Genomic DNA, 27516 nt, shown 5'->3' on the forward strand with positions numbered 1-27516 from the left:
AATATCGTATTCCAAGCCTTGTGATCTTTTAGCATGGAGGCTGCCAGATCCTGTGTGATCCTGATTGGTGCTCCTTGATATTTGAATTGTCTCTTTCTGGCTTCTTGTAAGATTTTTTCTTTTGCTTGAAAGCTTTTGAATTTGGCAATAATATTTCTAACCGTTTTCTTCTCTGAATCGAATGTAGTGGGTGTTGTATGAATCCTTTCGATGTCTATATTGCCCTCTTGTTGTAGGACTTCAGGGCAATTTTGCTGAATAATTTCTTTTAGTACGGAGTCCAGGTTTCTATTAATTTCTGGTTTTTCTGGAAGACCAATTATTCTCAAGTTGTCTCTTCTAGACCGGTTTTCTTGGTCTGTCACTCTCTCATTGAGATATTTCATGTTTCCTTCTATTTTTTCAGTCTTTTGACTTTGTTTTATTTGTTCTTGTTGTCTTGAGAGATCATTAGCTTCTACTTGCTCAATTCTAGCCTTTAGGGATTGGTTTTTGGCTATAATCTTTCAGTTTTCGGCCATAATCTTCTGGTTTTTGGCCATAATCTTCTGGTATTCCTTTTCAATCTGGTCATTTCTGGTGTTCAATTGCAAGATTCTACCTTTTAAACAGTTATTTTCTTGCTAGATCTCTTCCATTTTCCTCAAAATCTCAGTTTTGAACTCTTCCATAGCTTGTGAGGAGTTTTCCTTATTTGAGGAGGGTCCGAATGCTTGTTTGTTCTCCTCCTCTGTTTGCTCGGTTGTCTGGATTTTCTCTGTGTAAAAGTTGTCGAGTGTTTAAGGCTTCTTTTTCTTGTTGTTATTCTTTCTCTTCTGAGCTTCCTGAGACTGGGTAGCCATCATTAGCCCAGCAGCTTCTCAGGTTTATCCTCGTGCTCAGCGTCTGTCCGCGGTCTATTGGCTCCTGAGGTCTGAGTTCTGGTTTTTTCCAAGGTTAAGCCCCCTGGTGGTCCCCCTTGCTTGATCCTCTGCAGGAGGTTCCTTTACAAGTCTCAGGGCGCTGCTTCCACAGTCGTATACCTGTGTGCACTGGTTCCCCACTCAGGTTTTCAGAGCTTTAGTTCCTGGCTGTGTCTGCCTCCACCCAGGCCTCCGCCCGTGCCTGTGCTCTCAGCCCGCGCTCTGCGTCCTGTGTCCACTCTCTGCTCCCGCGCTCAGATTTCGCGTGCGTTCTTTGGCTTATTGGGGTCCTAAATCTTGCTCCTCTCAGGAACAGGCCCTGGAGCTGCCAGTGACTCGATGGATGCCCCAAACTTGCTCTATTTCTTTTTAGCTGGCTTCGGCACTATAGATGTTGTGTGTGGAGGGGTTGGGGGTGGGGTGGTTGCTCAGCCCGTGATTTAGTGAGAGCTGTTTCACCCCTTTATAGCATGGAAATGCCTCGATTCCACGTACCTTCCACGCTGTGCCCTGTTGTGGGGTTCCTCCGTTCGTCTGGACTTGTTTTTATGTCCCCTTGAGGAGTTTTGTGTGTTTCGGTCAGGAGAGGTTAAGAGCTGCTTCTTACTCTACTGCCATCTTAACCGTGAACCCCTGGGGACTAATTTCAGTCATGTTTTTTTCTGACAAGTACCCAAAGAACCAGAGATACCTACCCCCATTTCATAATCTAATAACTTAATTATCAATTCAAAGGCTTTTGAGTTTCTTTTTCCTGAGATTTTTGGTAATTTTTTCTCTCCCTCCCCTCCCATTTTCCCTTATTGCCTACCTTCTGACTCTTTCCCTTCTGATGATGGTTTTCCCTTGTTTGTGGACCTCAGACTCCTCCCATGTTGGGCAATTCATGCTTCATCTACCCACATCTCTACCTCAAGTGACTTTTGGAGGGGACTGAACTAGTTGTGGTTCTGACTGTTGGACTTTTTCAGGCTAAGAGGATTGCTGTATGATCTTCCCCCCTCACCCCTAGCCACCTCATCATATGTAGCATCCTGTCCTTCTCCTTCTATTCCTCAGTTCTCTGTCTCATTTAAGATTGTTACTCACTGAAGCTGCAGAGTTGATTTCAGTAGCTTGGCCCTTCAAGGCTGTGGATGGAGGAGAGGCTATTTCAAAGCCCGACATATGCCCCTATCTTTGCTCCTTTCCTTCTTGCCCCTACTTTCCTGTGGTGATCTTTTGCAGCATAGACCAAGGCCTGCCCTGATTATGGGTGTTTTTCTTGGGCCCCAGTAAACTTCCACAATATGTAGCCAGTATCTTCTTGGCACTTAAAAGGACAGGGGAGTAGAGGTTGTTCTTTTTTTTTTTTTTTTTTTTTAACACTTAACTTTTGTCTTAGAATCAATACTAAGTATTGGTTCCAAGGCAGAAGAGAGGGAAGGCCTAGGCAATTGGGGTTAAGTTACTTGCCCAGGGACATATAATTAGGAAGTTGGTGTGAGGAAGATTAGTTAGTTAATTAAGGATTAAGGTTGACCTAGCAGGAAGCCTGGTGCATTCTATGATGGAATGAAGGAGGAGGAAGTAGGTGTCTTGTGCCCTGAGAGAGGGACTCCATTAGTGGTGGGCAAAAACTGTTGCCAGCCCAGGGAGATCTCAGACCCTGCTTCCTGATTTCCTTGGGATCCTGAGTGGAGGTGGATTTCCAGCAACAACAGAACAGCACCAAGAAGAGAAGTTTGGGATCTGGTGGACAGTTTCTCAAGCACACTCTTTCTTCTTGGATATCTTGGACCACCTCTTTGGAAAACTGTGAGAACCCTCAAAGCCACCCCTCTGATCCATAGCTGTGCTGTTCAAGTCTGGCTGGCACCAGGCTTGAATCAGCTCCCAGTGACTGCATTGCTTCTTGGGCCCTGCCTGTTAGATCACTTAGATTAGTGTAGAAATAAGTCCTCCCCTTGCCCTGTGGTTTTGCTCTTTATATTTTAAGTATAGAAATCCCTTTCCCACCTTTTAGTTAAACATAATTAAAGCTGTTTAAACCTTTACCTAGTCTGTTGGTTTCCAAAGGCTCTGGCCTAGTGGTGAGCTGCTGACAGTTGGCCAGTAGCCATTTTTGTCAGTTAGGAGCAGCTCAGCTGTGATCCCTGGTCTATCGTGGTCCATCTCTCCTACAACCCAGTGTGTGTACCCACAACTATTTAGATTATATTTTAACATCCCTGGTACCCTCCATTACCTATATTTTCCACAAAGTGTCTTATGTCAGATTTGAACCTAAAATGTCCTGTTTCTAGGCTTGGCTCTATTCACCTAGTTGCCCTGTGAATTTGGGTTTTGTTGCAAGTTCATGTGCTGGGTCCTTGGGTTTGCCAGAATAGGTCAGAGGGTGAAGGAAGGTTGCTGAATGATCTCAGGGTAGATGTTTCAAATCATTTTCTTAAAACATTTTTTTTCTTCAGTATCTGAAACCATGGAGATGACTTAAATACTTTATTTTTGGTGCATACTATCTGGTTTAGAGAAATTTGAGAGGTTCTGGGGATCAGATGAAATGTCTAGACATACATTTTGTTGGTCATGGAACCTGCATATGAAGGAAAGAATTGTAAAGGGAATTAACAGCTTGGCATACAAGGTACAAAATCTTGCCCAAACAAAAAATTATATGAAATTTAGAATGGACCGAATAAAAGCCAGTAAATTCATGAGGCAACAAGAAGTATTAAAATCAAAAGATCGAAAATGTAAAAGAAAATATAAGGTATATCATAGCAAAAACAACTCATCAGGAAAACAAGTTGAAGAGAAAAAAAAATCAAGAATCAATGACAAAAAACCTAGACATTCTATTTCAAGAAATCTTAAAAGAATAGTTTCCATATCTCTTAGAACCAGAGAACAAATTGTAATAGAAAGGATTCACCAATTTTGCCCTAAAAGAAACTGCAAAATGAAAACTACCTGGAAGCAGCTAGAAAGAAAAAAGAATTCAAGTACTCGGGAGCCACAGCTAGTATCACACATGGTTTAGCAGTCACCACAAAAAAGTAATGGAGAAATTGGAATATGGTATTCCAGAAGGCAAAAGAAATCGGCTTACAGCCAAGAATAACTTATGCACCAAAACAAATTCTAATGTTTGGAGAGGGAAAAAAATGGATCTTTAATAAAATTGAAGACTTCTCATCATTCTAGATGTTTAGCCCAGTTGCATAGAAACTTTGAAATTCAAACCCAAGAGTGAAAAGAAACATATGAAGGAAAACTTGAAGGAACAGTAAGTTACTAAACAAGGATAAACTGCTTACATTCAAATATGGGGACATAGTACATGTGTCGCTTCTGAACCCTACCATCAGAAGTCAGAGCAGGAGCCCAATTGTTAGAGATAGAAGGGGTTCTGTTGTCTTGATGATCTTAAGAAAAGGATAGAAAGATAGGGAAAGAGAAATACATTGGAAGAGGGGAGAAGGAAAAAAAAGTAAGAGAAAATTATAATCAGAGTGAATGAGGTGGTGTTAGAGATTGATAGTGGAACCTCACTCTCATCTAAACTAGTCAAAGGAAAGAATATATACACACAGTTGGGTATAGGAATACATTTCACTCAACAGGGAAATGGGAAAAGGGGAGAAGCTGGGGAGAGGATTGTTTAGGCGGGGATTAGTCCTAAGCAAAACAAATTCTAAGAATGTACAAAAATATAACTCTTTTTGACATGGCAAACAATGGCAATCTGAGGGCAGGGTTCCTAATCGGTGAATGACTGAACAAGTTGTGGCATATAAATGTGATGGAATAATACTATGCTATTTAAAAAAGAAAAAAGAATGCTGAGAGGGGATGGTTTCAGAGAAATCTGGGAATATTTGTAGGAACTGATGCAGAGTAGTGAAGTGAACAAAACTAGAACAATTTATTCAAAAACAACAATATAGAAAAGTAAACAACTTTGAAATGTTAGGAACTCTTATCAGAATAATGACCAATCATGATTGCAGAAGACTAGTGACATAACATACTAGCCACCTTCTGAGACCATCTCTAGAATGCGACAAAAATTTTTTACATCTGACCAATATGGAAATTTGTTTTGATTAACTGTACATTTTTGTAATGAGCTTTGTTTGGGTGGGAAGATGAAAAGACAGATTTTTGCTGATTGAAATAAATAAAATATACATTTTTTAAAAAGAAAAAAGAATTTTTGTCTCTTAGTAATCCCATTTCATTAGAAGATTTAAAAGTAGACTATGCTTTACTTTTTTGTTACGTTTTCTATTCTTTCTTTTCAGCCTAATAAACCCCCCAAAATAAGCTCTTGAAAACCCATTTTCATGAAGAAAAGTATTTTAATGTATTGGTCACCTCAGTGTGGGTTAAACACAATTTGCTACTTTGAAGTGGGCTGTTGTTTTATTTACTGCTTTGAGTCCTTGTACCTACCTACTCTGATTTTTCCGTATTCTAAGGAATCTATTTTCTTTCTATCTTTATGACAGGAAGTCATTTCCAAGTCCTTCGTTATTGATAATAATAGGAATACCAGTGCTCCCATAGTACCTTCTTTTTTCGAGAGTTCCAGATAAATCACAAGCATTTCCTTGAAAATAAAGGGTTGTCTTTTATTAGCTGCCCTTTTGAGAAGATTAGATAGGACATTTGTGTTTTCTCAAGAGAGAGAAGAGAATGTGACTTAGTCATAGTTACATAGGGAATAAGCATTAATAATAGGATTTGAACCAAGGTCTCACTCAAAGTGCAAGTCGTTCCACTAAAATAGCCTATCACTTCAGCCTCTTTCCTACTCCCTTAAGTGGCTTTTTCTTGTTCCTAAAACATATCTCCATTATACTAAGGAATAAAAAAAATCCAGCCCTTTCATGTCAAAATGCTTTTTTTGAAAGCTCCCATCTACTTTTTTGTATTTGTAATAGCTCTTCTTTTTCTCTTTCTACTTGGAACATTGTTAAAACATAGCTAATGTTTGTTTATAAAATATAAAAATATTGAATACTCTGGAAAAAACATATAAAGTATTGTGTTAATTTGCCACTTTTTAAAAAAATTTAGATGTGAAGGGACTCTGAGTCCTGAAGGCTCTAAGACCATGGTAGAAGGGATCATAGAGGAAGAAGAAGAAGATGAAGAAGGAAGTGAATCTGTTAATAAAAGGAAGAAGGAAGATGATACTGAGGTAATAATTGTTTACATTTATATGTCTCATTTTGCATTCATTATCTCATAATACTTGTGTGACACAGGTAGATATTACAGAGATTTTACATTTTATAGATGGGGAAACAGGTTCAAATGGTGCTAAGGTTTACCCAAAGTCATTCCAGGAGGGACAGATTATACAAAAGCACAAAGATGAGAGATGGAATAACTTATTAACTAACTTATTAGGTGAGTAGCAAATAGAACGAATGAAGCTAGAACTTTGCTGAAAAGATTGGTTATAGTCAGTTTATGTCAGGCTCTAACACTGAGGGGTTCCTAGTGGCAGTAGGGAGACCCCAAAGGTTTCTTGAGTAAGGAATGACATGATCAGATGATACTTTTGTAATATTATTTTGAGAGCTTTGTGGAGAACAGATTAGAGAACAGAGAGATTGGAAGCAGTAAGGCCAATTAGAAAGTTATTGCAGTAGTCCAGTCAGAGACAATAAGGTCTATGACTATAGAAAGGAGGAGACTGATGTGAGAGATATGAAGACAGAGGTAACAAAATTTGGCAGTTATTGACCATGAGGGATGAGGAGAAGTAAAGAACCAATTTTTGCTATGAGGTTGTAAACTTAGATGACTGAAAGGAAAATAGTGCTTTTTTCAAAATTAGGAAACTTTGAGAGAACGGTGGCTTTGAGGGAAATGAATCTCTTGAGTTCCATTTTGAATGTATTGATTTTAAGATGAATAGTGGATATCTAGTTTGAGTTGTGTGGAAGATAGTTGGAGCTGTAAGATTGGAAATTATTAGAAAGATGGGGTAGAATAGGTAGATTTTTAGAATCATCAGAATAGGGGTAGCAATTAAATCCATGGGAGCTGACGAAGATCACTAAGAGAAATAGTACAGAGGGAGAAGAAAACAGTCTAGGACAGAATCCTGAGAGACGCTTAATAGGGAGCATGATTTGAATAAGATTCCAGCAAAGGAGGCAGAGAAGGAATAGTTAGGTACAAAGAAAACTAAGAGAGATTACTGTCCTGAAAACCTAGAGAAAAGAATGTGTCAAAGAGGAGAGAGTGATAACCATGCCAAAGGCTGCAGAGAAGTCAAGGGTGAATGAGAATTAAGAAAATGCTATTGGATTTGGCAACTAAGAGATCATTGTATTGGGAGCTCCTGGTGAGAAATCTCCATCTCCAAAGCAGATTAGCAATTGCTCTGCAATATTTGGTTGTCAGAATGGTACCTAAAGCATTGTGGTCAAATGAGGCTTAGGGTCACACAACCAGTATATGTTAGAGGAAATACTTAAAACCAGGTCTTCCTGACTTCAGGGATGGTTCTTTAGCCACTCTTATTGAGATATTATTAGTATTAAACAGGTAGTTTTTTGTTGCAGCAAGTAGTTTAATTTGATTGAAATTGTTCCCTAGCTATCTAAGCTTGATCTCTGAGCCTCCGTTTTCTCATCTTGTAAAATAAAGGGTTCGAACTAGATAATCATAAAGCCTTCTCCCCAATTTAAATCTATGAGTATGTGGTCCTTTAATATGATCTTCTTACTTGATTTTGGGGCAAGCACTTGTCCATTTACAGTTACTGTCTTAAGATACACATATTAAATTGATTCTTATATGTGAACTTGAGCAAGTAATTAAAAGCTGGGTTAGGGCTGATTTGAGTATTGTCCTAAATTTATTAAATCTTTTTCTTTAAAAAGTTTTTTTTCTTTTTTCTATTGTCATGAAAAACACACTTCCATATTGGTCATTGTCGTAAGAGAACACTCATACATAACCAAAACCCCGAAATAAAATCAAAGATATACTGATGTGAGAGATGACTCCAACAGTTTTTTCTCTGGAGGAGGATAGCATTCCCCATCATTTGATAGGTGTGAGGTGACATCTCAGTGTTTTAATTTGCATTTCTCTCATCAAGAGTGATTTAGAGGGGGCAGCTGGGTAGCTCAGCAGATTAAGGGCCAGGCCTAGAGATGGGAGGTCCTAGGTTCAAATCTGGCCTCAGACACTTCCCAGCTGTGTGACCCTGGGCAAGTCACTTGACCCCCATTGCCTAGCCCTTACCACTCTTCTGCCTTGGAGCCAATACATAGTATTGATTCCAAATCGGAAGGTAAGGGTTTAAAAAAAAAAGTGATTTAGAACATTTTTTCATTTAATTATTGATGGCTAAATTTATTAAACCTTGCATTACTTTAAAAATATCTGTTGTTTATACATCTGCAGATGGGTAATACAAGCGTCAGGTTATCCTCAATTTAAGAGGTATTTTGTTTTTCCTTTTTGTTTCTTTTAATCCTTATTTTGTGCTCATAAAGTATTTACAGTAGAGTTATAGGGCAGCTAGATAGTACAGTGGATAGATTTTTGGTCTCAAGAGTCAGGAAGACATGGATTCAAATCTGGCCTCAAATACTTAGTAGTCACAAAATCCTTTTCTCAGAGAGAGAGAGAGAGAGAGAGAGAGAGAAAGAGAGAGAGAATGAGAGTGTGCGCGTGAGAGAGAGCAGATTGATTTATGTTTTTGCCATTTCAACTGACATAAATGTTAGTTTCAGTTTATTTTGGGAGAAATTGAAAAATAAAGCACTCCTGTGGTTATTGTGATCTTTGCATATATTGTTTTCTTTGCATGTAGTTTTCTTGGCTGCATCAATTCATGAAGATTTGTCATGTTTCTTTATATTTATCACACACCTAATTTTTTATGGGATAGTAATATTTTATTGCATTCAAATACCATAATTTGTTTAGACATTCCTCAATTGATGGGCAAAAGCTTTGTTTACAATTCTTGGCTATCGCAGAAAGTACTGTGATGAATATTTTAGTGTATATGGGAATTCACATAGTATTTGGATTTACAAAAGTGCCTGCTTCTCAGAAGCCTTGTAAAATATTATTTGATTATAAATCTAGAGTTGGAAGTGACTTCAGAGGAAAACTAATCTAACCCTCATTTTACAGATAAGGAAGCCGAGACCTAGGAAAATTAAGGGATTTAACCAAGGTCACACTGGTAGTAAACATCATAGGAGAGATTTTTACCCAAGTCCTTTGATTGTAGAGCCAGTACTTTTTCCAGCAATTATAGAAAACAAGCTTAAGGAGATTTAAGTTGGCCATGGTCTTACAACTGATTAGTAGTGTAAGTCAAGATTTAAAACCAGATCTCTTGACTCTAGGTCTACTGTTCTTTTTATTACTCCATGAATGAATGAATGAATGAATGAATGAATGAATGAATGAATGAATGAATGATGAATGAATGAATGAATGAATGAATGAATGAAAGAAAAAACATTTGTTAAAGCATTGTCTCGTGCTGAGCAACTTCTCTTTGGGGTTATAACCTTGGTCTGTATATTGATAAGTTTTTTATGAGATAATGGATTCTTCTTATTGCCTATTTTTATTTTTCTCCCCAACTTGAAGGGTTGCAACAGACATGAACAATTCTGTTTCACAGAATCTCAAACCAAGGAGAACCCTTAAAGGTCATATAATCAAGCCTATAAAAGAATAGAAATCTTTTCAACATCTCTGACATGTGGTCATCTAAGCCTGTATCAGTAGATCTCCAGTGATAATGGAACTCACCACCTCCTGAGGCAGCCCTTTCCACTTTTGTATAGGTTTCATTATTAGAGTTGTTCCCTTTTATGAAGTTGAAATCTGCCTTCCTGTGACTCTTGTCTATATTTCTCCCCTCTGAGGCCAGGTAGAATGAATTGAATCTTCCATATGAGAGTCCTTCAAATAATTAAAAACTTTTATCATGTTATGTCTCCTCTTTCTGCCTTATCTCATTGTCTTCTCTTCTTCAATCTAAATATCTTTCCTTCAGATGACCTTTATATATTTTGGTCTTCAATCCAAGTACCATCCTTGTCATATTTTTGCTGCATTTCCAGTTGGGTGTACTCTATACCTGTTTGAGTGACTTTCACTGTTTTGTACTTCCTTTTAACCTCTTACCTTGGTCAATTCCATACAAAATTTTGTAGGAAGTCTTGTAAGTTAGCCTTTTTTTCTGAAAAGCAAAGGTAAAGATTAAATATTTTCATTCTATTAAAGCAGCCTTCCATAGATTATTATTATTATTGAGTATTTGCAGACCATTTATATATAACTAATCAAATTTTGAGATTGTCTTATCAATTGGAATATTTCTTCTTACTGATTTCTTTAAAATAAATATAATTGGGGCTTATATAAAATAGAATAAACTGACGAGATTGATGACAGTAGAGATGATTCCTAAGCTAGCAGTTTTTACAGAACAAAAAAAACTTGAATTATGGTTTGTAAATCATTTGTTCCCAGAGTATTCTTTACAGTCAGGTTAGCACTTCCAGGGTGCTAAGAGTCATTGAAGCCTAAAACTCATTGAAGATCCTTGAAGATAAATTGCATTGATTTCTGGAATTATAGAATTTTTTTCCTTGTGTAATAACTAACTTGTTAAGGGATATCTAGAGATCCAGACTTAAAAGTACATATTTTTTCTTCCTGCCCATATCTGAGAAATGCCAGGATCTGCCATAATTTCAGAATCCTGTTTTCTTTTTATCTTTTCCCAGGACAGTTTGTTTCCCTTGATGATTTATCTCTCTCTAAATTTCCTTGAGACACTAATACACTGTTGTTGGAACTATGAACTGAGCTAACCATTTTGGAGAGCAATGTGGAATTATGCCCAGAGAGTTATAACCATATGTATACCCTTAGACCCAGAAATACTATTGCTAGGTCTGTTTCCCAAGGAGATCAGGAAAAAAGGAAAAGAACTCACATGCTCTGGAATATTTGTATCAGGTCCCTCTGTGGTGGCAAAGAGCTGAAAACGAAGGGGATGTCCATCAGTCAGGAAATGGCTAAACAAATTGTGGTATATGATTGTGATGGAATACTACTGCACCATAAGAAACAATAAGCAATTTATTTTTTTAAAATTTGGAAAGAACTATATGAGAAAATGAAGAGTGAAACAAGTAGAACCAAGAGAACAATATATATATGCATATATATAGACACAGTTACAGATTTAATATTTGAAGAATAACTTGTGAATGTCCACCTCCAGAGAATGAACTGGAAAATGGAAACACAAAAGACATAAGTAAAAATTTTAAAAAATTTTCTTTGAATACATTGCTTAGATCTCTGTCTGCCCCATCATATTCTACCATGTTTTATCCCCACCCTATTAGAGCTCAGATTCCCTAAATATAAGAACTATGTCATTTGTCATCCTTATATCCTCAACACAGTGCCTTGTGTGACAGCAAGAACTTAATAAATGTTTGTTGAATTAATTAATTTGAATTGTTGACTTTTTTCTCTGACTATAGTTAATTACCTAACTTTTTTTTCCTCTCTTTAGACCAAGAAGGACCATCCATATACCTGGAGAATTGAACTGGCAAAAACAGAAAAGTACTGGGATGGTTGGTTCAGAGGCTTATCCAACCTCTTTCTTAGCTGTCCTATTCCTAAGCTACTGCTTCTTGCAGGTAAGTGGGTATTTATTTATGAGTATGCTGTATTCATAAAAAAAGTTTACCAAATGGAGAGTGATCTCAAGAATGAAATTAATGAGAATTCTACTCTCATGACTCCCACCTCCTCAGAAACACATAAAATTTTTCCCTATTTAGACAATCTTATATTTTGATATTTTCTTTTCATTTTTTACATCATCAGAATTTCCCCTAACATACATGGGATATATCTTGTAAAAATTCCATCAAACAAGTAATATTTTTAAAGAAAAAACCAGCAAAGCATCAATAATTGAAAAAGTCTAAAAATATTTGAATTGTACCATACCCATGGACATCCCACTTCTTGTAAAGGGGTAGTTATGGATGACTTTTCATATCTCTTTTTGGAGATATGCCTGTTCATTGTAATTCACATCATTTACTTTTGATTATTTTGTGGTTCTTTCTCTTTACATTGTCTTGGTCATTATGTATATTTTCTTCTAATCTTTCATTAGTTTGTATAAATCTTTCCATGTATCTCTGTATCCATCATATTTGCCATTTCCTCCAGCATAGCATATCAGTCAGTCAACAAGTATTTAATTATGGGCTTGCTATGTGCCAGACACTATATTAAGTGCTGAGAATGTAAAAAAGGCCAAACAAACAGAAAACATCAGGCTCTACTTTTATTGAACTAACATGATATTACATTTGTATTCCACAATTTGTTTAGTTCATTCTCCAATCAACGAGCATCCACTTTGTTTCTAATTCTTTGCTTTCACAAAAAAATCCTGTCATAATTTTTTTGGTATATATGAGGACTTTCTTCTTATCAGTGACTTCCTTGGGGCGTAAGTTTAGTAGTAGTAGAATCTTTGGTTCCAAGGGTTTAGACATTTTAGTCACTTTATTTGCCTAACTCCAGATTGCTTTCCAAAATGTTTTATGATTCACAGCTATACCAACATTGCAATAAGATGCCTAGCTTCTCATAATTACTCTGACATTGATTATTTTCATCTTTTATCTTCTTTGCCAATTTGCACAGTATGAACCAAATCTAGGATTGCTTTGGTTTTCATTTTTCTGTCATTAGTAATTTGGATCATTCTTTCATAGAGTTAACAGTTTATAATTGTTCTTTGAGAGTTAATAGTTTATAATTGTTCTTTGAGAATTGTTTGTATCCTTTGATCATTTATATATTGGGGAATAGCCCAGCAGAATTTTTAAAATATTATTTCCCTCCTCAAGAGACATGACACAGAATCCATTGAAATGGTATTGGTTCATTTTCAGGTACTGGGAATTTGAGTTGACCTGGACCCATATGAAGTGACCTAAATCTGAAAAATTAAGCTATACTATTCCATCCCCATGGTATGGGCTACCACTAACACCCCTGCATTGCATTCTCTTTATTAAACCCTGGTCTCTCTTTCAAGCTTAGACGTGGATTGGTAGGACTGTCCTCAGAAAACATCAGAGAATCAAAAGTTGTCTCCAGATAGAAGTAGAAAAGAAATCATCATGATAAAAGCTCCCATGGGATTGAGTTGTGAGCAGAGAGCCCAAGGTAGTTTTCAGTGAGTCAAAAAGCATTTATTACTCAGTGCCTACTAATGCCATGCATTGTGCCTACACTGGGCATATAAATATAAAACTAAAGTAGTCTCAGCTCTCAAGAAATGTTTATTTCTATGGGAGAGGCAACAAATACATCTATAAATCTAAACAGAATAAGTGCAAAGAAAATAAATACAAATAAGTAAAAGAAGTTAAAGCATAAAGTAGTTTAGGAGAAAAGGCCCCAGCAGGCATTAGGAAAGACTTTATGTTGAATGTGGTGCTCATTGGATCTTGAAAGAAGAATTGGAGGTGAGGAAGGCAATACATTCCGGGATTGAGAAATAGCCAGTGTGGAAGTCCTAAAGCAGGAGATTGGTGTGTCACACATGAGGTACAAAGAGATGACCAGCTGTGCCAGATTAGAAGGTTTGGGAGGAAGAGTTCAGCAGTTCATAGAACTGACTTTATAGTACAGAAGCTTTCCTTCCCTTTTTATTTTGACTCTATGCTGGATAAAATGATAGGCTTATTTGAAAGGAGCAAACATTTTGAGAATGTAAATACTATGAACTTCAATCAGTTGCAAGCATTTGTTAAGCAGCAATTCATGTGCGAGGCACTGCACTAATTATTCAAATATATAAGCAAAACAGTCCCTGCTCCCAAAGAACTTACCTTTTAATAAGGGACACAACATGTACATGTATAGATATTTTTAGATTTACACAAAGTAACTACAAGGTAACCTTAGATGAGAAGACATTAGCAGAAAAAAAATTGATACTATTATTCTTTTTATTTGATTAGACCACATCTGGAATATTGTATTTTATTTTGGGTACCACATTTTAGGCATGCAACCAGCATGGTGAAGAGACTGGAAATTGGACCTTATGAGAATTATTAAAGAAATTGGAGATGTGTAGCCAAAGGAAGGGAAATAAATAAAGGAATATAATAGTTGTTAGGCTTAACTTGACCAACTTTATACTGGAATGCAGAATTTAGATTAATAGTATAAAATTATAGAGCTATCCAAACAATTATGGGTATTCTATTGTGGAATGGGTTGTCTCAGGATGAAATGAGTTCCCCAGGCTTATAGAAGCTGAATGGCTTCTTGCGAGTGTTTTCTATACAAGGATTTCTAGAGGGATTCAATCAAGGTATGATTGAATTAGGTGGCCAGTGAGGTCCTTGCCAGTCCTAACATTTCTGTGATTCCTTGTTGTCAACAAACTATCACAGACTTAGAACCAAAAGAGACATAGAGGTTCTATAGTTTAAACCTCTCACTTTGCAGTATAGGTCATTGTTTAAGCCAGTTTCAGAAGATATCCTCCCAAATTAACCCTGAGTGGTCTTTCTTCTTTGTTCTAGGTGTTGACAGGCTAGATAAAGATCTCACAATTGGCCAGATGCAAGGTAAGTTCTAAAACCAGTAAAGCATTTATTAAATACATATTATATATCACACACTGTGCTTAGGATACTAAGATAAAAATGAAAAAATTTCTTCCCTTAGGAAAGTTACAGTACAGGTAGTGATATAATATATTTGTATACACACACAAAATAAGAATAATGAGCCAATTTTTTAGTGGCAAAAATCTGGAAAGTGAGGGGGTATCCATCAATTGGGGAATGACTGAACAAATTGTGGTATCTGATGGTGATGGAATACTATTGTGCTGAAAGGAATAATGAACTGAGGAATTCCATGTGGATTGGAAAGATCTCTAGGAATTGATGCAGAGTGAAAGGAGCAGAAACAGAAGAACATTGTACACAGAAGCTGTTATGCTGTGGCACAATTGAATGTAATAGACTTTTCTACTAGCAGCAATGCAATGATCCAGGATAATCCAGAGGAATTTATGAGAAGGAATGCTATCCACATCCAGAGAAAGAACTGTTGATGTAGAAAAATCAGAAGAAAAATATATGATTGATCACATGGTTCAATGGGCATATAATTGGGGATTTGGACTTTAAATGATCACCCTATTGCAAATATGAATAACATGGAAATAGGTTTTGAACAATGATACCCAGTGGAATTCATTGTTGGCTCCGGGAGGGGGGGAGGAAGAAGGGAAGGGAAAGACTGTGAATCATGTAACCATGGAGAAATATTCTAAATTAATTAATCAATTAAAATTAATTAAATGAATGATGAGCCAGCATAGGAAATTCAGAACAATTACAAGAATGCTTTATTAAATACCTACTTGTGCTAGGTGCCATGCTAAATGCTGGATTCCTATTTAACTTTTAGTCTACTATCTCTGATATCTTTTTCAAACAAATTGGTACCTAGCCATCTATTTCCCACCTAATCTTTATGAAGTCATTTTTTAAAATTCAGTGTAAAAACTTAACATTTATCCCTACTAAATTTCTTCTTATCTAGGTCATAAAAAATCTTTTCAGATATTAAATGTATTATCTAGTTTGTTAATTCCCCCTTGCTATTTTTTTATGTCACTTATAAATTTGAAAAAGGAAACTGTCTATTCCTTTACCCAAGTCACTCATAAAAGTGTTAAACAACAAATCATGCAGAGATTATAGGGTACTCCACTGGGGATGGCTTTCTGAATGACAATTCTTTGGGACCAGCCATTCAGCCAGTTCAGAATTTTTTCTAATAGTACAGTTGTTTAGGCCACATCTTTCCAAGGAATATCCTGAGAGACTTTTATCAAATATTTTATTAAGATATAGGTAAACTATATCAAGAGCATTCTCCTGGTGTTTTAATAACTATGCAAATAAGGAAATAAGGTTAATCTGCCTTCCCCTGTTCTTGATGAAGTCATACTTTATGATCACCACTTCTCCTTATAGATGTTCACTAACCAGCTCTTTAATAATACATTTTGGAATTTTGCCAGGAATTGTAGTCAGATTCATATATTTATAATGTGCAGGTTCTATTTCTTCTTTTTTGAAAAGCAGAAAATTTGTCTTTCTCCAGTTCTTGGTTACCTCTCCCTTTCACTCTGATCTTTTAGAAATTATCATTATTGACCCAGAAGTCACATGCATCAATTTTTCAGTATTTAAGACCAACTGATTTTCTTTTCCAGTATAATATTGACCATTTTATTTGAACTGATCAAGGGCATCCAGATGTTTTACCATCTCTTAACTTCATTATTAACTTCCTACCACCTACCTGTTCTTTCCAGTCTCTTTCCATTGCTCTTGACAGAGAAAATTGAAGTGACTCTGCCTTTTCCCTGCCATCAACTATTATCATCTTATCTACTTGATGGCTATGTTCCTATCATTTCATTGTTCTCCTTTTTCTCCCAGTATAGCCTTTATAGACTCTCATCAGAGTTCTCTCTACTATTCCATAGCAAATTTTTCTACTAAGTCCTGGGCTCCCATTTTGCAAAGATCATAAGATTTCTTATGTTACCTGCTGAAAAGGACAGTATCAGCTTCATAGTGAGATTTCAAAAGTTCAAGACATTTTGACTGAAAAAAAATAGTGTTAGGCAGTAAAGATAGTAAAAAAGTAAAGCTATCCCTGACCATTTTTATCTATCAACTCCATTCAGTTTCCTTCTTTTGGTTCCTTTTTGTGCTCAAGTGGAGGTAGAAATATACTATTCCCTGGGGCTACTAGCAATTTTTAACACAAAAGAACACCTGGGTCACAGTTGATACTCTTAATATCATACACCCTTCCCAGATGCCATAATTTTTTTTTTCAGATACTTCTATACAGTCTTTTCAACTCAGCTATTTATCAGATTTCGAGGGCTAAATTTGAACTTCTGCTCCCACCCCACCCTATTCTCCCTGGTTTCTACTCAGTTCATGTACTGCAGATGGAAGATTACCCAAGCCAAAGTAAAAGCTTTAGACAGTGGGGTGCACATGTTTTACAGAATTATAGACTCTCAAGAAGGGGCCATCTAGTAGCCTGGTCCTAAATAATGGTTCCCCCCACAACATTATTCCTATTCATCAAGTCCCAGATTTGCACAAAGCACTATACTAGATGCTGGATATACAAAGGCAAAATGAAAAATAGGTCCTACTCTCAAGAAGTCTGTTGTGGGTTGGGGAGGGACAGCATTTGCAAAAGATAAGTAAATATAGTGAAATGAAGGAGAAGACACTATAGCTGAAGGAATAAGGAAATACTTCCTGTAGGAGAGGCTACCTAAGATTAGGAAATCTAGGTTTAGGAAATTAGGAAATCTTCAGGAAAGCTAAGGATTCTAAGAGGCAGTACCTGGGGATAGCCTGGGCAAAGGATACAATCAGTGAGTTTAGGGATTACAACTCTGGGTGGAATGTGGAATACATGAAGACAAATAAACATGAAATCAGTCTAAAAAGGTATGTTGTAGATGGTTTGTGAATGAGTTAAAATATCAAGCTTAGGAGTTTGTATTCTAGAGGCAGTGGGGAATCACTGAAGCTTCTTGAGCAGGGAAGTGGCATGAAAGGAAAATTGATTTTTTGTTTGCTTTGGAGAGGGGAAAGATTGGAGGCCAGGATTTTAATTAAAAAAGTATTGTAATTGTCCAAGCAAAAGGCCACGAGAGCCTAACTAGGTTCTTGGCATCTGGGACTGAAGAAAGGAATTGGATGTGAAATATATTTTGAGGGAGTAGATGAGTTAAAGTGCAAAATAGAAAATGACATTAATGCAAAACTGGATAACAAGGAAGGACAGCTTCCTTACCAGTAAGGAGTCGGAGGAGGAATGCATTGAGGAAGAAAACATGAGTTCTCTTTTGAACATGTTGGATTTGAGATTCCTATGCAACATCCCTCTGGAATTTGTCCAGGAGGCAGCTGTAATTGTAGGACTAGATTACAAGAGAATAGATAGGACTAGATATAAAGATCTGGGAGTTATCCACTTAGAAATAACCACTGAACCCCTGAGAACTGAAGAAAACACTTAAGAGAAGAATAGAGAGATAAGAAAAGAGGGCCTAGAAGAGAACTTTGGAATATATCAACAGCTAGGGAGTGAGACACGGATGATGATGCAGTATAGGATGCTTTGAAGGATTTGTCAGATAGGTAGGTAGGAAAACCAGGAGAAAATAGTGTTAGAAAAACTAAGAAAGATCTACAAAAGTGGTGATTCATACTTAGGTCTTCTGGCTGAATCTAATGCTTTTGCCATTCTCCACTGGATTTTGGAAGAAGCTTTGAAAAACTTAGAGACAGCATAGCATAATAGAAAGAGCAATAGGCTTGGAGTCATGAGATAACTAAGTTTTAGTTCTTAGCATTTCTGCGACTCAGAGCAAATCATTTAATCCCTCTTAGCTTCAGTTTTCTCATCTGTAAACTGATGATAATCTTTTACTACCTACTTCACAGGGGATTGTGAGGAAACCATTTTGTAAACCTTTAAATCCTAGAGACGTGTTTGTTAACAAAAACTAAAATAGGGTGATAGCATTGCTGTGTTTACAATGATCAAAGGCTTTATGGCTAGGACACAAGGTCAAGAACAGAAGCTTTGAAATGCCCTTCCTCTGTGGAAAAAAAGTGCTTCAAAGGCAGTGGAAAGGACATAACTGAGATGTCATTGGTTTTACTTTTTTTTTTCCAGGAAAGTTTCAGATGCAGGTACTTCCTCAGTGTGGCCATGCAGTTCATGAAGACGCTCCTGACAAGGTGAGAATAAAACAACATCTTATTCCTTGAATTTACTGATTTTAGACTTAGAATGCCTTGCATGAATAAAAATTTAGGACTTGGATGGGGCTAGAGCTACCTGGTTCCTGAAAAGCAGTTGAACCTGTTATTGCCACCAAAATTACAGAAAGATAACCATTTCCCAGATTCTAGCACCAGCAGTCTGTTCCTCAAGTAGATTGATTGGTAGTATGAAATCAAGTTGCTGTAGGAGGCAAAACCAGTCCATTGTAGCTGCTCAGAGACTAGGTCCTCTTTGGGCTATAGAGTCTTACAGGACCCTATTATTCCAGATAAGAGATGGTGTGGGGGGAAATAATGGCCAGTAGCAGTAAAATATTCAGCTATGGATAGTGATGTCTCTTAGCTCCACAGCTTTGAGTAATGCTCTCTCTGAAGCCAGGAAGTTCTATTAGGCACCACATGAGAATCAGTATAAGGAGGCTTCTAAAACATTTTTAAGTGGTCTTTAAGTCTTTTCTAGAACTTCTTAGTGGTGGGACTTCTTCCTGAAGCAGCACATTCTTTATTGGACAGCTGTGATTATTAGGAAATTCTACTGAGCCAAAATCTGCCTCCCTATAACTTCTCCACCACTACCCCTGTTTCTGGTTCTGCCCTCCAGGATAGCACAGATGAATTTGCCTCTTCTTCCTCATGGCAACCCTTTTGATATTTGGATAAAATCAATCATTTTCTTTCTAAGTTTTATCTTCTCATTAGGGATCCCCAGTTTCCTTAGGCGATCCTCACACAGAGATTCATACCCCTTTACCACCCTCTTCTGATGCACTCTGGCTTGTCAAAAGGTCTTCCTTCTTATCCTTCACAGCAATTTCCATTTCTTTTTAATAAAACATCAGGTATTGAAGTATGGAGTCCAAACATGGTGGCTATTGGTAATGAAAAAGAGATCACTATAGCAAATGTGGCAGATCTATTCTATATCATGTTTGTTTATTTATGTTTCAGTTTCACCTATGAATGCTCTTGAGATGATCTGGGTTAGGTAGGATTCATGCCAAGCTTTCTACAGATATATAGTCTTCTTCCTCTATAGGTTTTGTTTTTGTGAGCTGATATTGCATCTGATTCTCCATTGTTCTCATCTCATTTTTTGAAAATCAATTTAATCTAAACTAATGTTGCTTTTGGATGTTATTTATCTCCATTGAAGAAATCATGTTTTTTGGGTAAAGTTATTTATGAGTTCTTTGGCTTCCTTGTTGTGGCAACTATTTTATAATAGTTAATTCAGAGAAATGTGATAATCAAAGTCATTATCTTTACTTTTATCCATTCTTTCTTTTTTTTTTAGAATCAGTCTCTGATTTAAATAGACCATAATAGAACTATTATAGCCATCTATAGTGTTTTGCTGTCTTTATAATTTCTTCTAACTTGGTGTTGACTTGTCAAAAATTAAAATACAGCTAAATCTGAAATAACTCAAACATGTTTGTCTAGTTAATCTCCCAGTTTATTTTAAAAAGAAATGGTCTTGAGAACTGAGGAGTAATCCAAAAGATAATGCAGGTGCGTGTGTGCACTTAAATATATATATATTTGCATGGTAAGGTTCAGTGATTTTGACCATGTGGGAATTCTTTTTACTAACAGACATAAATGTAGATAGAGAAGTTTATAAATATTGATGAGGAACAAGGTGACAGAGAGCTGCCCTTAGATCCTGAAACCTCTTAAGTGCAAGTCCTGCTTCTGACCCTTACTTAAATTATGCTTTTGGGCAAGTCACTTCTCTCACTACTCTCAGAGATTCCTTCAGGCTAGAAGGTGACCAGCAGCTCCCTACATTCATGAAATGTCGGATCCAATCTTCATTTCTTGCAATGAACATATATACCAGTGGTTCCCAAACTTTTTTGGCCTACCGCCCCCTTTCCAGAAAAAATATTACTTAGCCCCCTGGAAATTAATTAAAAAAAAATTTTAACAGCAATTAATAGGAAAGATAAAATGCACCTGTGGCCATCCCCGCCTTCCTGGATCGCAGCACCCACCAGGAGGTGGTAGTGCCCACTTTGGGAATCACTGATATACACACACCTATCAGAGAGTGCTGTGGGGTTATTTTAACCTCAGTGGATATTCTCTTTGTTTTACAGATGATGAAACTGAAGCTGAGTCAGAATTACTTGAGTCAAAATGTAGGTTCTTGTACTCTAAGAATAGAATACTCTCTACTCTCTACTCATTCTTGCCTCTTCACCTTTTAAATTTTTTTGATATTTTATTTTTTACATGATTACATGTAATAGCAATTTTTTACATTTTTAAAAAATGTTGAGTCTTGAATTCTCTTCTTTCCCCGCTCTAGATGGTAAGCAATCTAGTATAAACTTTATATATGCAATCATGTAAACCAGTTCCCCATATTAATCCTTTTGTGGAAAGAAACTCAACAACAACAACAAAAAAGTAAGAAAGTGAAAAAAGTTTGCTTTGGCCTGGATTCAGACTCCATCAGTTCTTTCTCTGGAAGTAGATGGCATTTTTTATCATGAGTCCTTTGGGATTCTTTTGGATTATTGTATTTCTGAGGATAACTAAGTTAGTTACAGTTGTTCATCATACATTATTGCTGTTACTGTGTACAATGTTCTCCTGGTTCTACTTACTGTACTGGGCTTCAGTTAATTTAAGTCTTTCCAGGTTTTTCTGAGCTCCTCCTGCTCTTCATTTCTTATAGCATGATCGTATTCCATTATAATGATATACTGTAACTTACCCATTTCCCAAATGATGAACATCCCCATACTTTCCAATTCTTTGCCCCCCACAAGAAAATTAGTTTTAAATATTTTTGTACATATAGGTCCTCCTTTTTGTTTTTTATCTCTTTGGGATGCCAACCTAGTAATGGTCTTGCTGGCTCAAAAGGTATATATACTGTTTTATAGACCTTTGGGCATAGATCTAAATTGTTCTTCAGAATGGTTAAATCTTTTCACAACTCCCCCAACAGTACATTAGTGTCTCAGTTTTCCCATATCCCCTCCAAGTTTTGTCATTTTTTTTTTCTGTCAAAGTAGCCAGTCTGATAGGTATGGGGAGGTATTCCCCAATTGACAAATGGTCAAAGGATATAAACAAGAAATTTTCATCAGGAATGTTTGAAAGTCCTCTATTTCATTGAATACCCATTTCCCCCCTGAAAGATTATTCTGGGTAGGTGATTCTTGTTTGAAACTTAGCTCCTTTGCTCTCTGAAATATCATATTCCAGGCCCTCCAATCTATTAATGTGGAAGCTGTTAAATCTTGTGTTATTTTGACCCTGGCTCCACAATATTTGAATTGTTTCTTTTTGACTTGCTTGCAATATTTTTTCCTCGATCTGAGAGTTCTGGAATTTGGCTATAATATTTTTGAGAGAGTTTTCCTTTAGAGATATCTTGCAGGAGGTGATCAGTGAATTCTTTATATTTCTATTTTACCTTTTGGTTTTAGAATATTGGGGTAGTTTCTTGATAATTTCTTGAGAGAAAATGTCAAACTTTTTTTTATCATGTCTTTTAGGTTGTCTAGTAATTCTTAAATGATTTCTCCTGGATCTATTTTCTAGGTCATTTGTTTTTGCAATCAGGAATTTTTGTCGTTTTGTGGGTTCTGGTGCTCCAGAATTCATTTTGAGGTGTTATAGACAAATTATTTGGAGGGTTATTTGTTAGAGATAGGTGGATCTGTGTTTCTTCTCTACCATCTTCTCTCTCTACATTTTCCAACATGTTTATAGGTGCCCTCCCTCAACTCTCATCTTTGTTTCTTTCTTACCAAGTGTCAAGTTATGTGTTCATTTGATTTGGAGGTCTTGGTCTTATAGAGCCCTTATAGAATTTCTTTTATTTCATCCTTTGCAATAAATGTTGACACAGTTGTCACTGTCTTCACAGTTGTCCTCTCCACATGTCATAAGCACCACTAGGCAATATGGCCAAGAGTCCCATGAAATGTTTCTTGTTTTTGTGCACACAATGAAATGAAATAACATCTTTTTCATTTAGCCACAGCTTTTGGTTTCCTTTATAACAGGAAACTATATATGTGGATGTAGTTCAGTTCTTCTAATAGTGGATCCATTCACTGATCAGTTTCAGTCAGATTAATGCTTTTAGATACCCAAAAAACAACGTGGCATTCTGCCCCTTTTATGCTACCCTATGCTCTTGATGGCCCTGTTGAAGCTAAGGAGGCTCTGTATAATACATACATACAATGTATACATGCCATTTTGTATATTTATCTCTTATGAGTTACAAAATCTGTCCCCCAATACCCTGATCCAGATTAATGATTGGCCAAGTATATGTTTGTGGTCATTTTTTCCAGTGTTCCTTATATATCTGGTAATATAGAGATTATTATGGAAAACATAGACATAATGTATGGGTAAGCAGGGAATAAGATGTCTTCAAGGTGGGGTCATTGGGGAAGATTTGGAATGGTTTGACAAAGAGTTTCGTGTATCTTTTTTTCTCAACCCACGCTTTGAAATTGATGTGAAATAGCATAATGTATAGAATGAATGACCATTCTTCAAGTCATAAGAAGGGAGTTCCCAGTCATGGCACATGTCACACATTTGTTTTTTGGCCTCAATCAAATCACTTAACCCAACAAAATTCCATATGGCCAAAGATGTGTATTTTCTAATGGCAGTGTACGGATGTGAGAGTAGGACTATTAAAGAAAACTGAGCACTGCAGATCAAATCAACCATTACATAAAGAAATAAATTCAGACTGTTCATTGGAAGGTCAGTTACTGTAGCTTAAACACTTTGACCATATAATAAGAAGACAAGGCTCATTGGTAAAGATCCTGATGTTAGGAAAGATTGAAGACAAAAAGAAAAGTGGAATGCAGTGGATAGATAGATAGTGACACAAAAACAATAAACATGAACTTGGAGGATAGAAGGGCCTGGTGTGTTATGATTCAGGGGTCACAAAGACTCAGATATGCCTGAACAACTGGTCAACAAAATAACAACAAAAAATATTCAATCTCTCTGGACTATAGTTTTCTTTCCTGTACAGTGAGGTACTGTTAAGGGAGGCTTATGTGGGACAGTGTTGAAAGATTGCTGGAATCAAGGGACCTGTGTGACCTGAGGCAAGTCATTTAACCTCCTAAGGACTTTTTCTTACCAATGAGAGGATTGGACCAAATGAACTCTTGAGATACTTTTTAGGTATCTGTAAACTAGATACCTTTTAGTTTTGGCTTGTGCTTCTTTAATGACAGATGGCATGTAATTAGGGTCATATAAGTTACTTCTATCTTGTTCTCAGCTCATGTTCTCTGCTGCCCATTTGGAGAGGCTCACATCAGCCCAGGTATGTGCAGGCTGACATAACTTAGAGCTTCTTGGGCAAAAATGACACTTATTTTTCTACAGATCTGTATCTCACCTAAAGCATGCCCTTATAGTCTAACAGAGAAAGACTTATCTCCCTCTAGTTTGTTGAACTAAGCAGCTTAAGTTTTTCTAATGATCTATATCTCTCTCTTTTTTAGGTAGCCGAAGCGGTTGCAACATTCTTGGTTCGTCACAGGTTTACAGAGCCTATTGGTGGATTTCAGTGGTAAGATGATGGGCCAGACCAGTGGTTCCCAAACTTTTTTGGCCTACTGCCCCCTTTCCAGAAAAGATATTCCTTAGCCCCCTGGAAATTAATTTTTTTTTAAATTTTAATAGCAATTAATAGGAAAGATAAATGCACCTGTGGCCATCACCGCCCTCCTGGATCGCTGCAGCACCCACCAGGAGGCAGTAGCGCCCACTTTGGGAATCACTGGGCCAGACAGACTTAAAACTAATTTCTTCTAAGGCCAGTACCCTATTTATCCCCTTAGCAGACTAGCTGCTTCTTTCTTGGAGAGATCTTGTTCTTCAAATATTTCCCATTTCTAACAGTTAATAATTGTCCAGGAATAGAATCATTCTTCTTTGGAGGAACAGTAATAACAACTTAGATTATAGTTTGCAAAACATCGTACATAGGTAGGTTTTTTTATAGAGGGAAGAAGAGAATCTAAGATCCATATTTCTAATGCCTCATCCTAAGGCAAAAGATAGCTACTGCCTTTGAAAAATTCCTGGTCTGAGAAGGAAAGGCACATGAAATGGGAGAACTGAAGCCAGATGGTACTAGCTGTGGACCTTAATAGCATTGCCAATAATCACTTACCTGAATGAGGAATAAAGAATAGATACTTAGGTTTCCACTTCTTCAACCACTTTTTCTGAGCTGATCAATTTCCATGTCTAAGAACTCTCTCCTCATTCAATCTCCTCATCTTTGAGATAAAAAATACTCACTGTGGGTCTCTCACAAAGAGTCACAAACAGCTCAGGATTTGGAACCATTTTGGAACTGTCAGTCGTTAAGTAGGAATATCTCTACTTTCCTCACATCCCCACCAAATGTCCAGCCTTGTCCTTGAGAAGGAAGGAAACCCTGCCCACAGGGAGCTCCCACAGTGACTAGAGAGATTAAATTCATTCAACAAACATTTGTTAAGGGCATACTGTGTTTAGAGCACAATGCTAGGGGAAACATGGCCTAGATAGAGTTTTATAGCCTAATTGTTTATGTGGAATTCATACTTGAAACTGTATAGATAAGGCATCTCTAAGTCTTTAGGGTATTAGAAAAGAAATCTTACTATGGACCTGGGTGAAGGGCATCCCAGAAGAAATAGGACTTAAGTTGAGCCTTGAAGGATGGAAGGGCAGGGGATATAGGCAAATGTTGACAATAACCCTTGTAACCTTTTTTCCTTTCCTTTGGGCAGCGTCTTCCCTGGCTGTTAGTGTCCTGACATCCTCCAACTCCAAGATCCATTGTAAATATACCACACCAGAGGCCACTGTGATGTAGCTGTATCTTCCTCATCTTGTTCCTAGCCCAGCCCAGCCATGAGACATCGGCTCATTGATAGAACTAGTGTCCCTAACACATGTAAAACCTCTAAGCATATTCTTGACAAAACCTTTTGTTCAAGACCCCTTGATGTACATCCATCTTCTAATTCCAAACTTCTTCTGAGCCCCAAAGTTTTCTCATCTCCTTCCTATCCGATCTCATCCCACTTCCCCCCTCTCCAAAGGGGCTGTATTCCCCAAACCAAAATGACCAGTTGTAGGACAGAGTTGCCACATTTTTAGCACTTTGCTAAAACCCCTAAGTGAGCCCCTTGCTTTCAGACTTGAAGAGACTAACTGGGCCCTGCCAGTTTCCTCTTGGGGAGGCGGGGGATGACCTAGTCTAATGTTGGGGACTCTCTGCCACTCTTGGGGTGGGAATGGGAAGGAAGAGTTACAAAGGGAATTTTTCTTTGGCCTAGCCCTGGGCATCCAAAGTATATATGAGAGATAACTTCATAGCCATGCTTAGAGGGAGGAGCCTTTTATCCTTCAAATAAAATGACCAATCAGGTTACTGTTTTCTTCATAGTTTGATCCTTTCAGCACATTTTAGAGGCTGCTATTTGCTTATGCCCCTGTGGTAACAGCAACACAGCCTTGGGTATAATCTCCAATGTGGATCAGGCATATGGGATCAGGGAGGAAGGCTGCAGCCTGCCAGGGAAACCAGGCAGGGCTCAGTCCAAGCACATTATGCCACCGCCTTCTACCTATCCATATCCTATGGATAGGTACTGTACTATCCTATCAGATGGGTTGAGACCAGATTGCCCATACCACATGCTGAGCTCTGGCTGCGTCTTATATTGCCCCATCTCTGGATGGGGGTAATTGCCCACCAGCTCCCCCAGGCTGGGCTCTCCTGCCTCCCCATGCTCCCTATCTGCCACTGACTGGCCTTGCTTGAATGAGTGCATCCTATTCAGGGAGTTGCCAGGCCATAGCCTATTCATTGTTAACCGTTGAGCTGTGGTATGGTGCAAAGTATGTGTTTGCCTCTCCCAAATCCACCTCTTTTTCACAGCCTGAGTAGTTTCCATGGGTTTCCTTTCATAGAAGCAGCACAGCTGACCCCTCCTCACTTCCCTCATCTCAAGGGAAGATGTTGTGTTTCCCTAGTGTTGAGGGGAGGTCCCCGAAAGCCATGCCTATTCTGTGTCTTAGGTGCTGCTCCTACCCTATCTCTTGCTCCTAACTCCAAGCCACTCTGTCCTACTACACAGTCAGGCATCTGGGACCCTCTCTGTTCCTTTGGTATTTATGATCTTGTTTAAAGAAAATAAATATTCCCAGCCTATCTGGCATGACTTGTCTCTTTTTCTCTCTGCGAGTCGTCTTTCCACAGTGGGTAGGAGAGAAATGGCAGAAATGCCTTGGATTGAACCCTAGCCAGGGCCCATTGTGTCTTCCCAACCATTGTAAAAGGCTATTGTCCTCAGAGTCTCTTACCTGTTTCCCTCCTCCCACACAGCTTTCACCACCTTTGCGGGGTCCAGAGTTCCTAGCAGAAAAGAAGAAACACTGGCCTAGAAATCAAGAGACCTAGATTTTAGATCCAGCTGTTCATCCCCTGAAGCCAGCCCCATCCTAACTTTCTGGATAGCCTAGTTCCAGCCCTGCCACTGACCATGTTACTAGGGGTAAATAGATTCATTTGGCTCCAGCATCCACTTCAGCAAAATTAAAGAACTGTATATTATGTCCAGTGGGATCTAGGTTTC

The 27516-nt window shown here is 37.6% G+C and overlaps 1 protein-coding gene across 1 annotated transcript in view; it reads left to right on the forward strand.

Annotated features, from left to right (window-relative positions):
* Positions 1-27092, forward strand: part of PPME1 (protein phosphatase methylesterase 1) — a 68385-nt gene extending 41293 nt beyond the window's left edge. The window contains exons 9-14 of the mRNA XM_044668138.1: positions 5967-6090; positions 11479-11608; positions 14537-14581; positions 18756-18820; positions 24382-24449; positions 25663-27092. Coding sequence (XP_044524073.1) covers positions 5967-6090; positions 11479-11608; positions 14537-14581; positions 18756-18820; positions 24382-24449; positions 25663-25681 — 451 coding nt within the window. The 3' untranslated portion in view covers positions 25682-27092. The remainder of the gene's footprint in view (positions 1-5966; positions 6091-11478; positions 11609-14536; positions 14582-18755; positions 18821-24381; positions 24450-25662) is intronic.
* Positions 27093-27516: the final 424 nt, after the last annotated feature.

This window comes from Gracilinanus agilis, chromosome 3 (assembly GCF_016433145.1).
Source record: "Gracilinanus agilis isolate LMUSP501 chromosome 3, AgileGrace, whole genome shotgun sequence".
NCBI classification, from domain to species: domain Eukaryota; kingdom Metazoa; phylum Chordata; class Mammalia; order Didelphimorphia; family Didelphidae; genus Gracilinanus; species Gracilinanus agilis.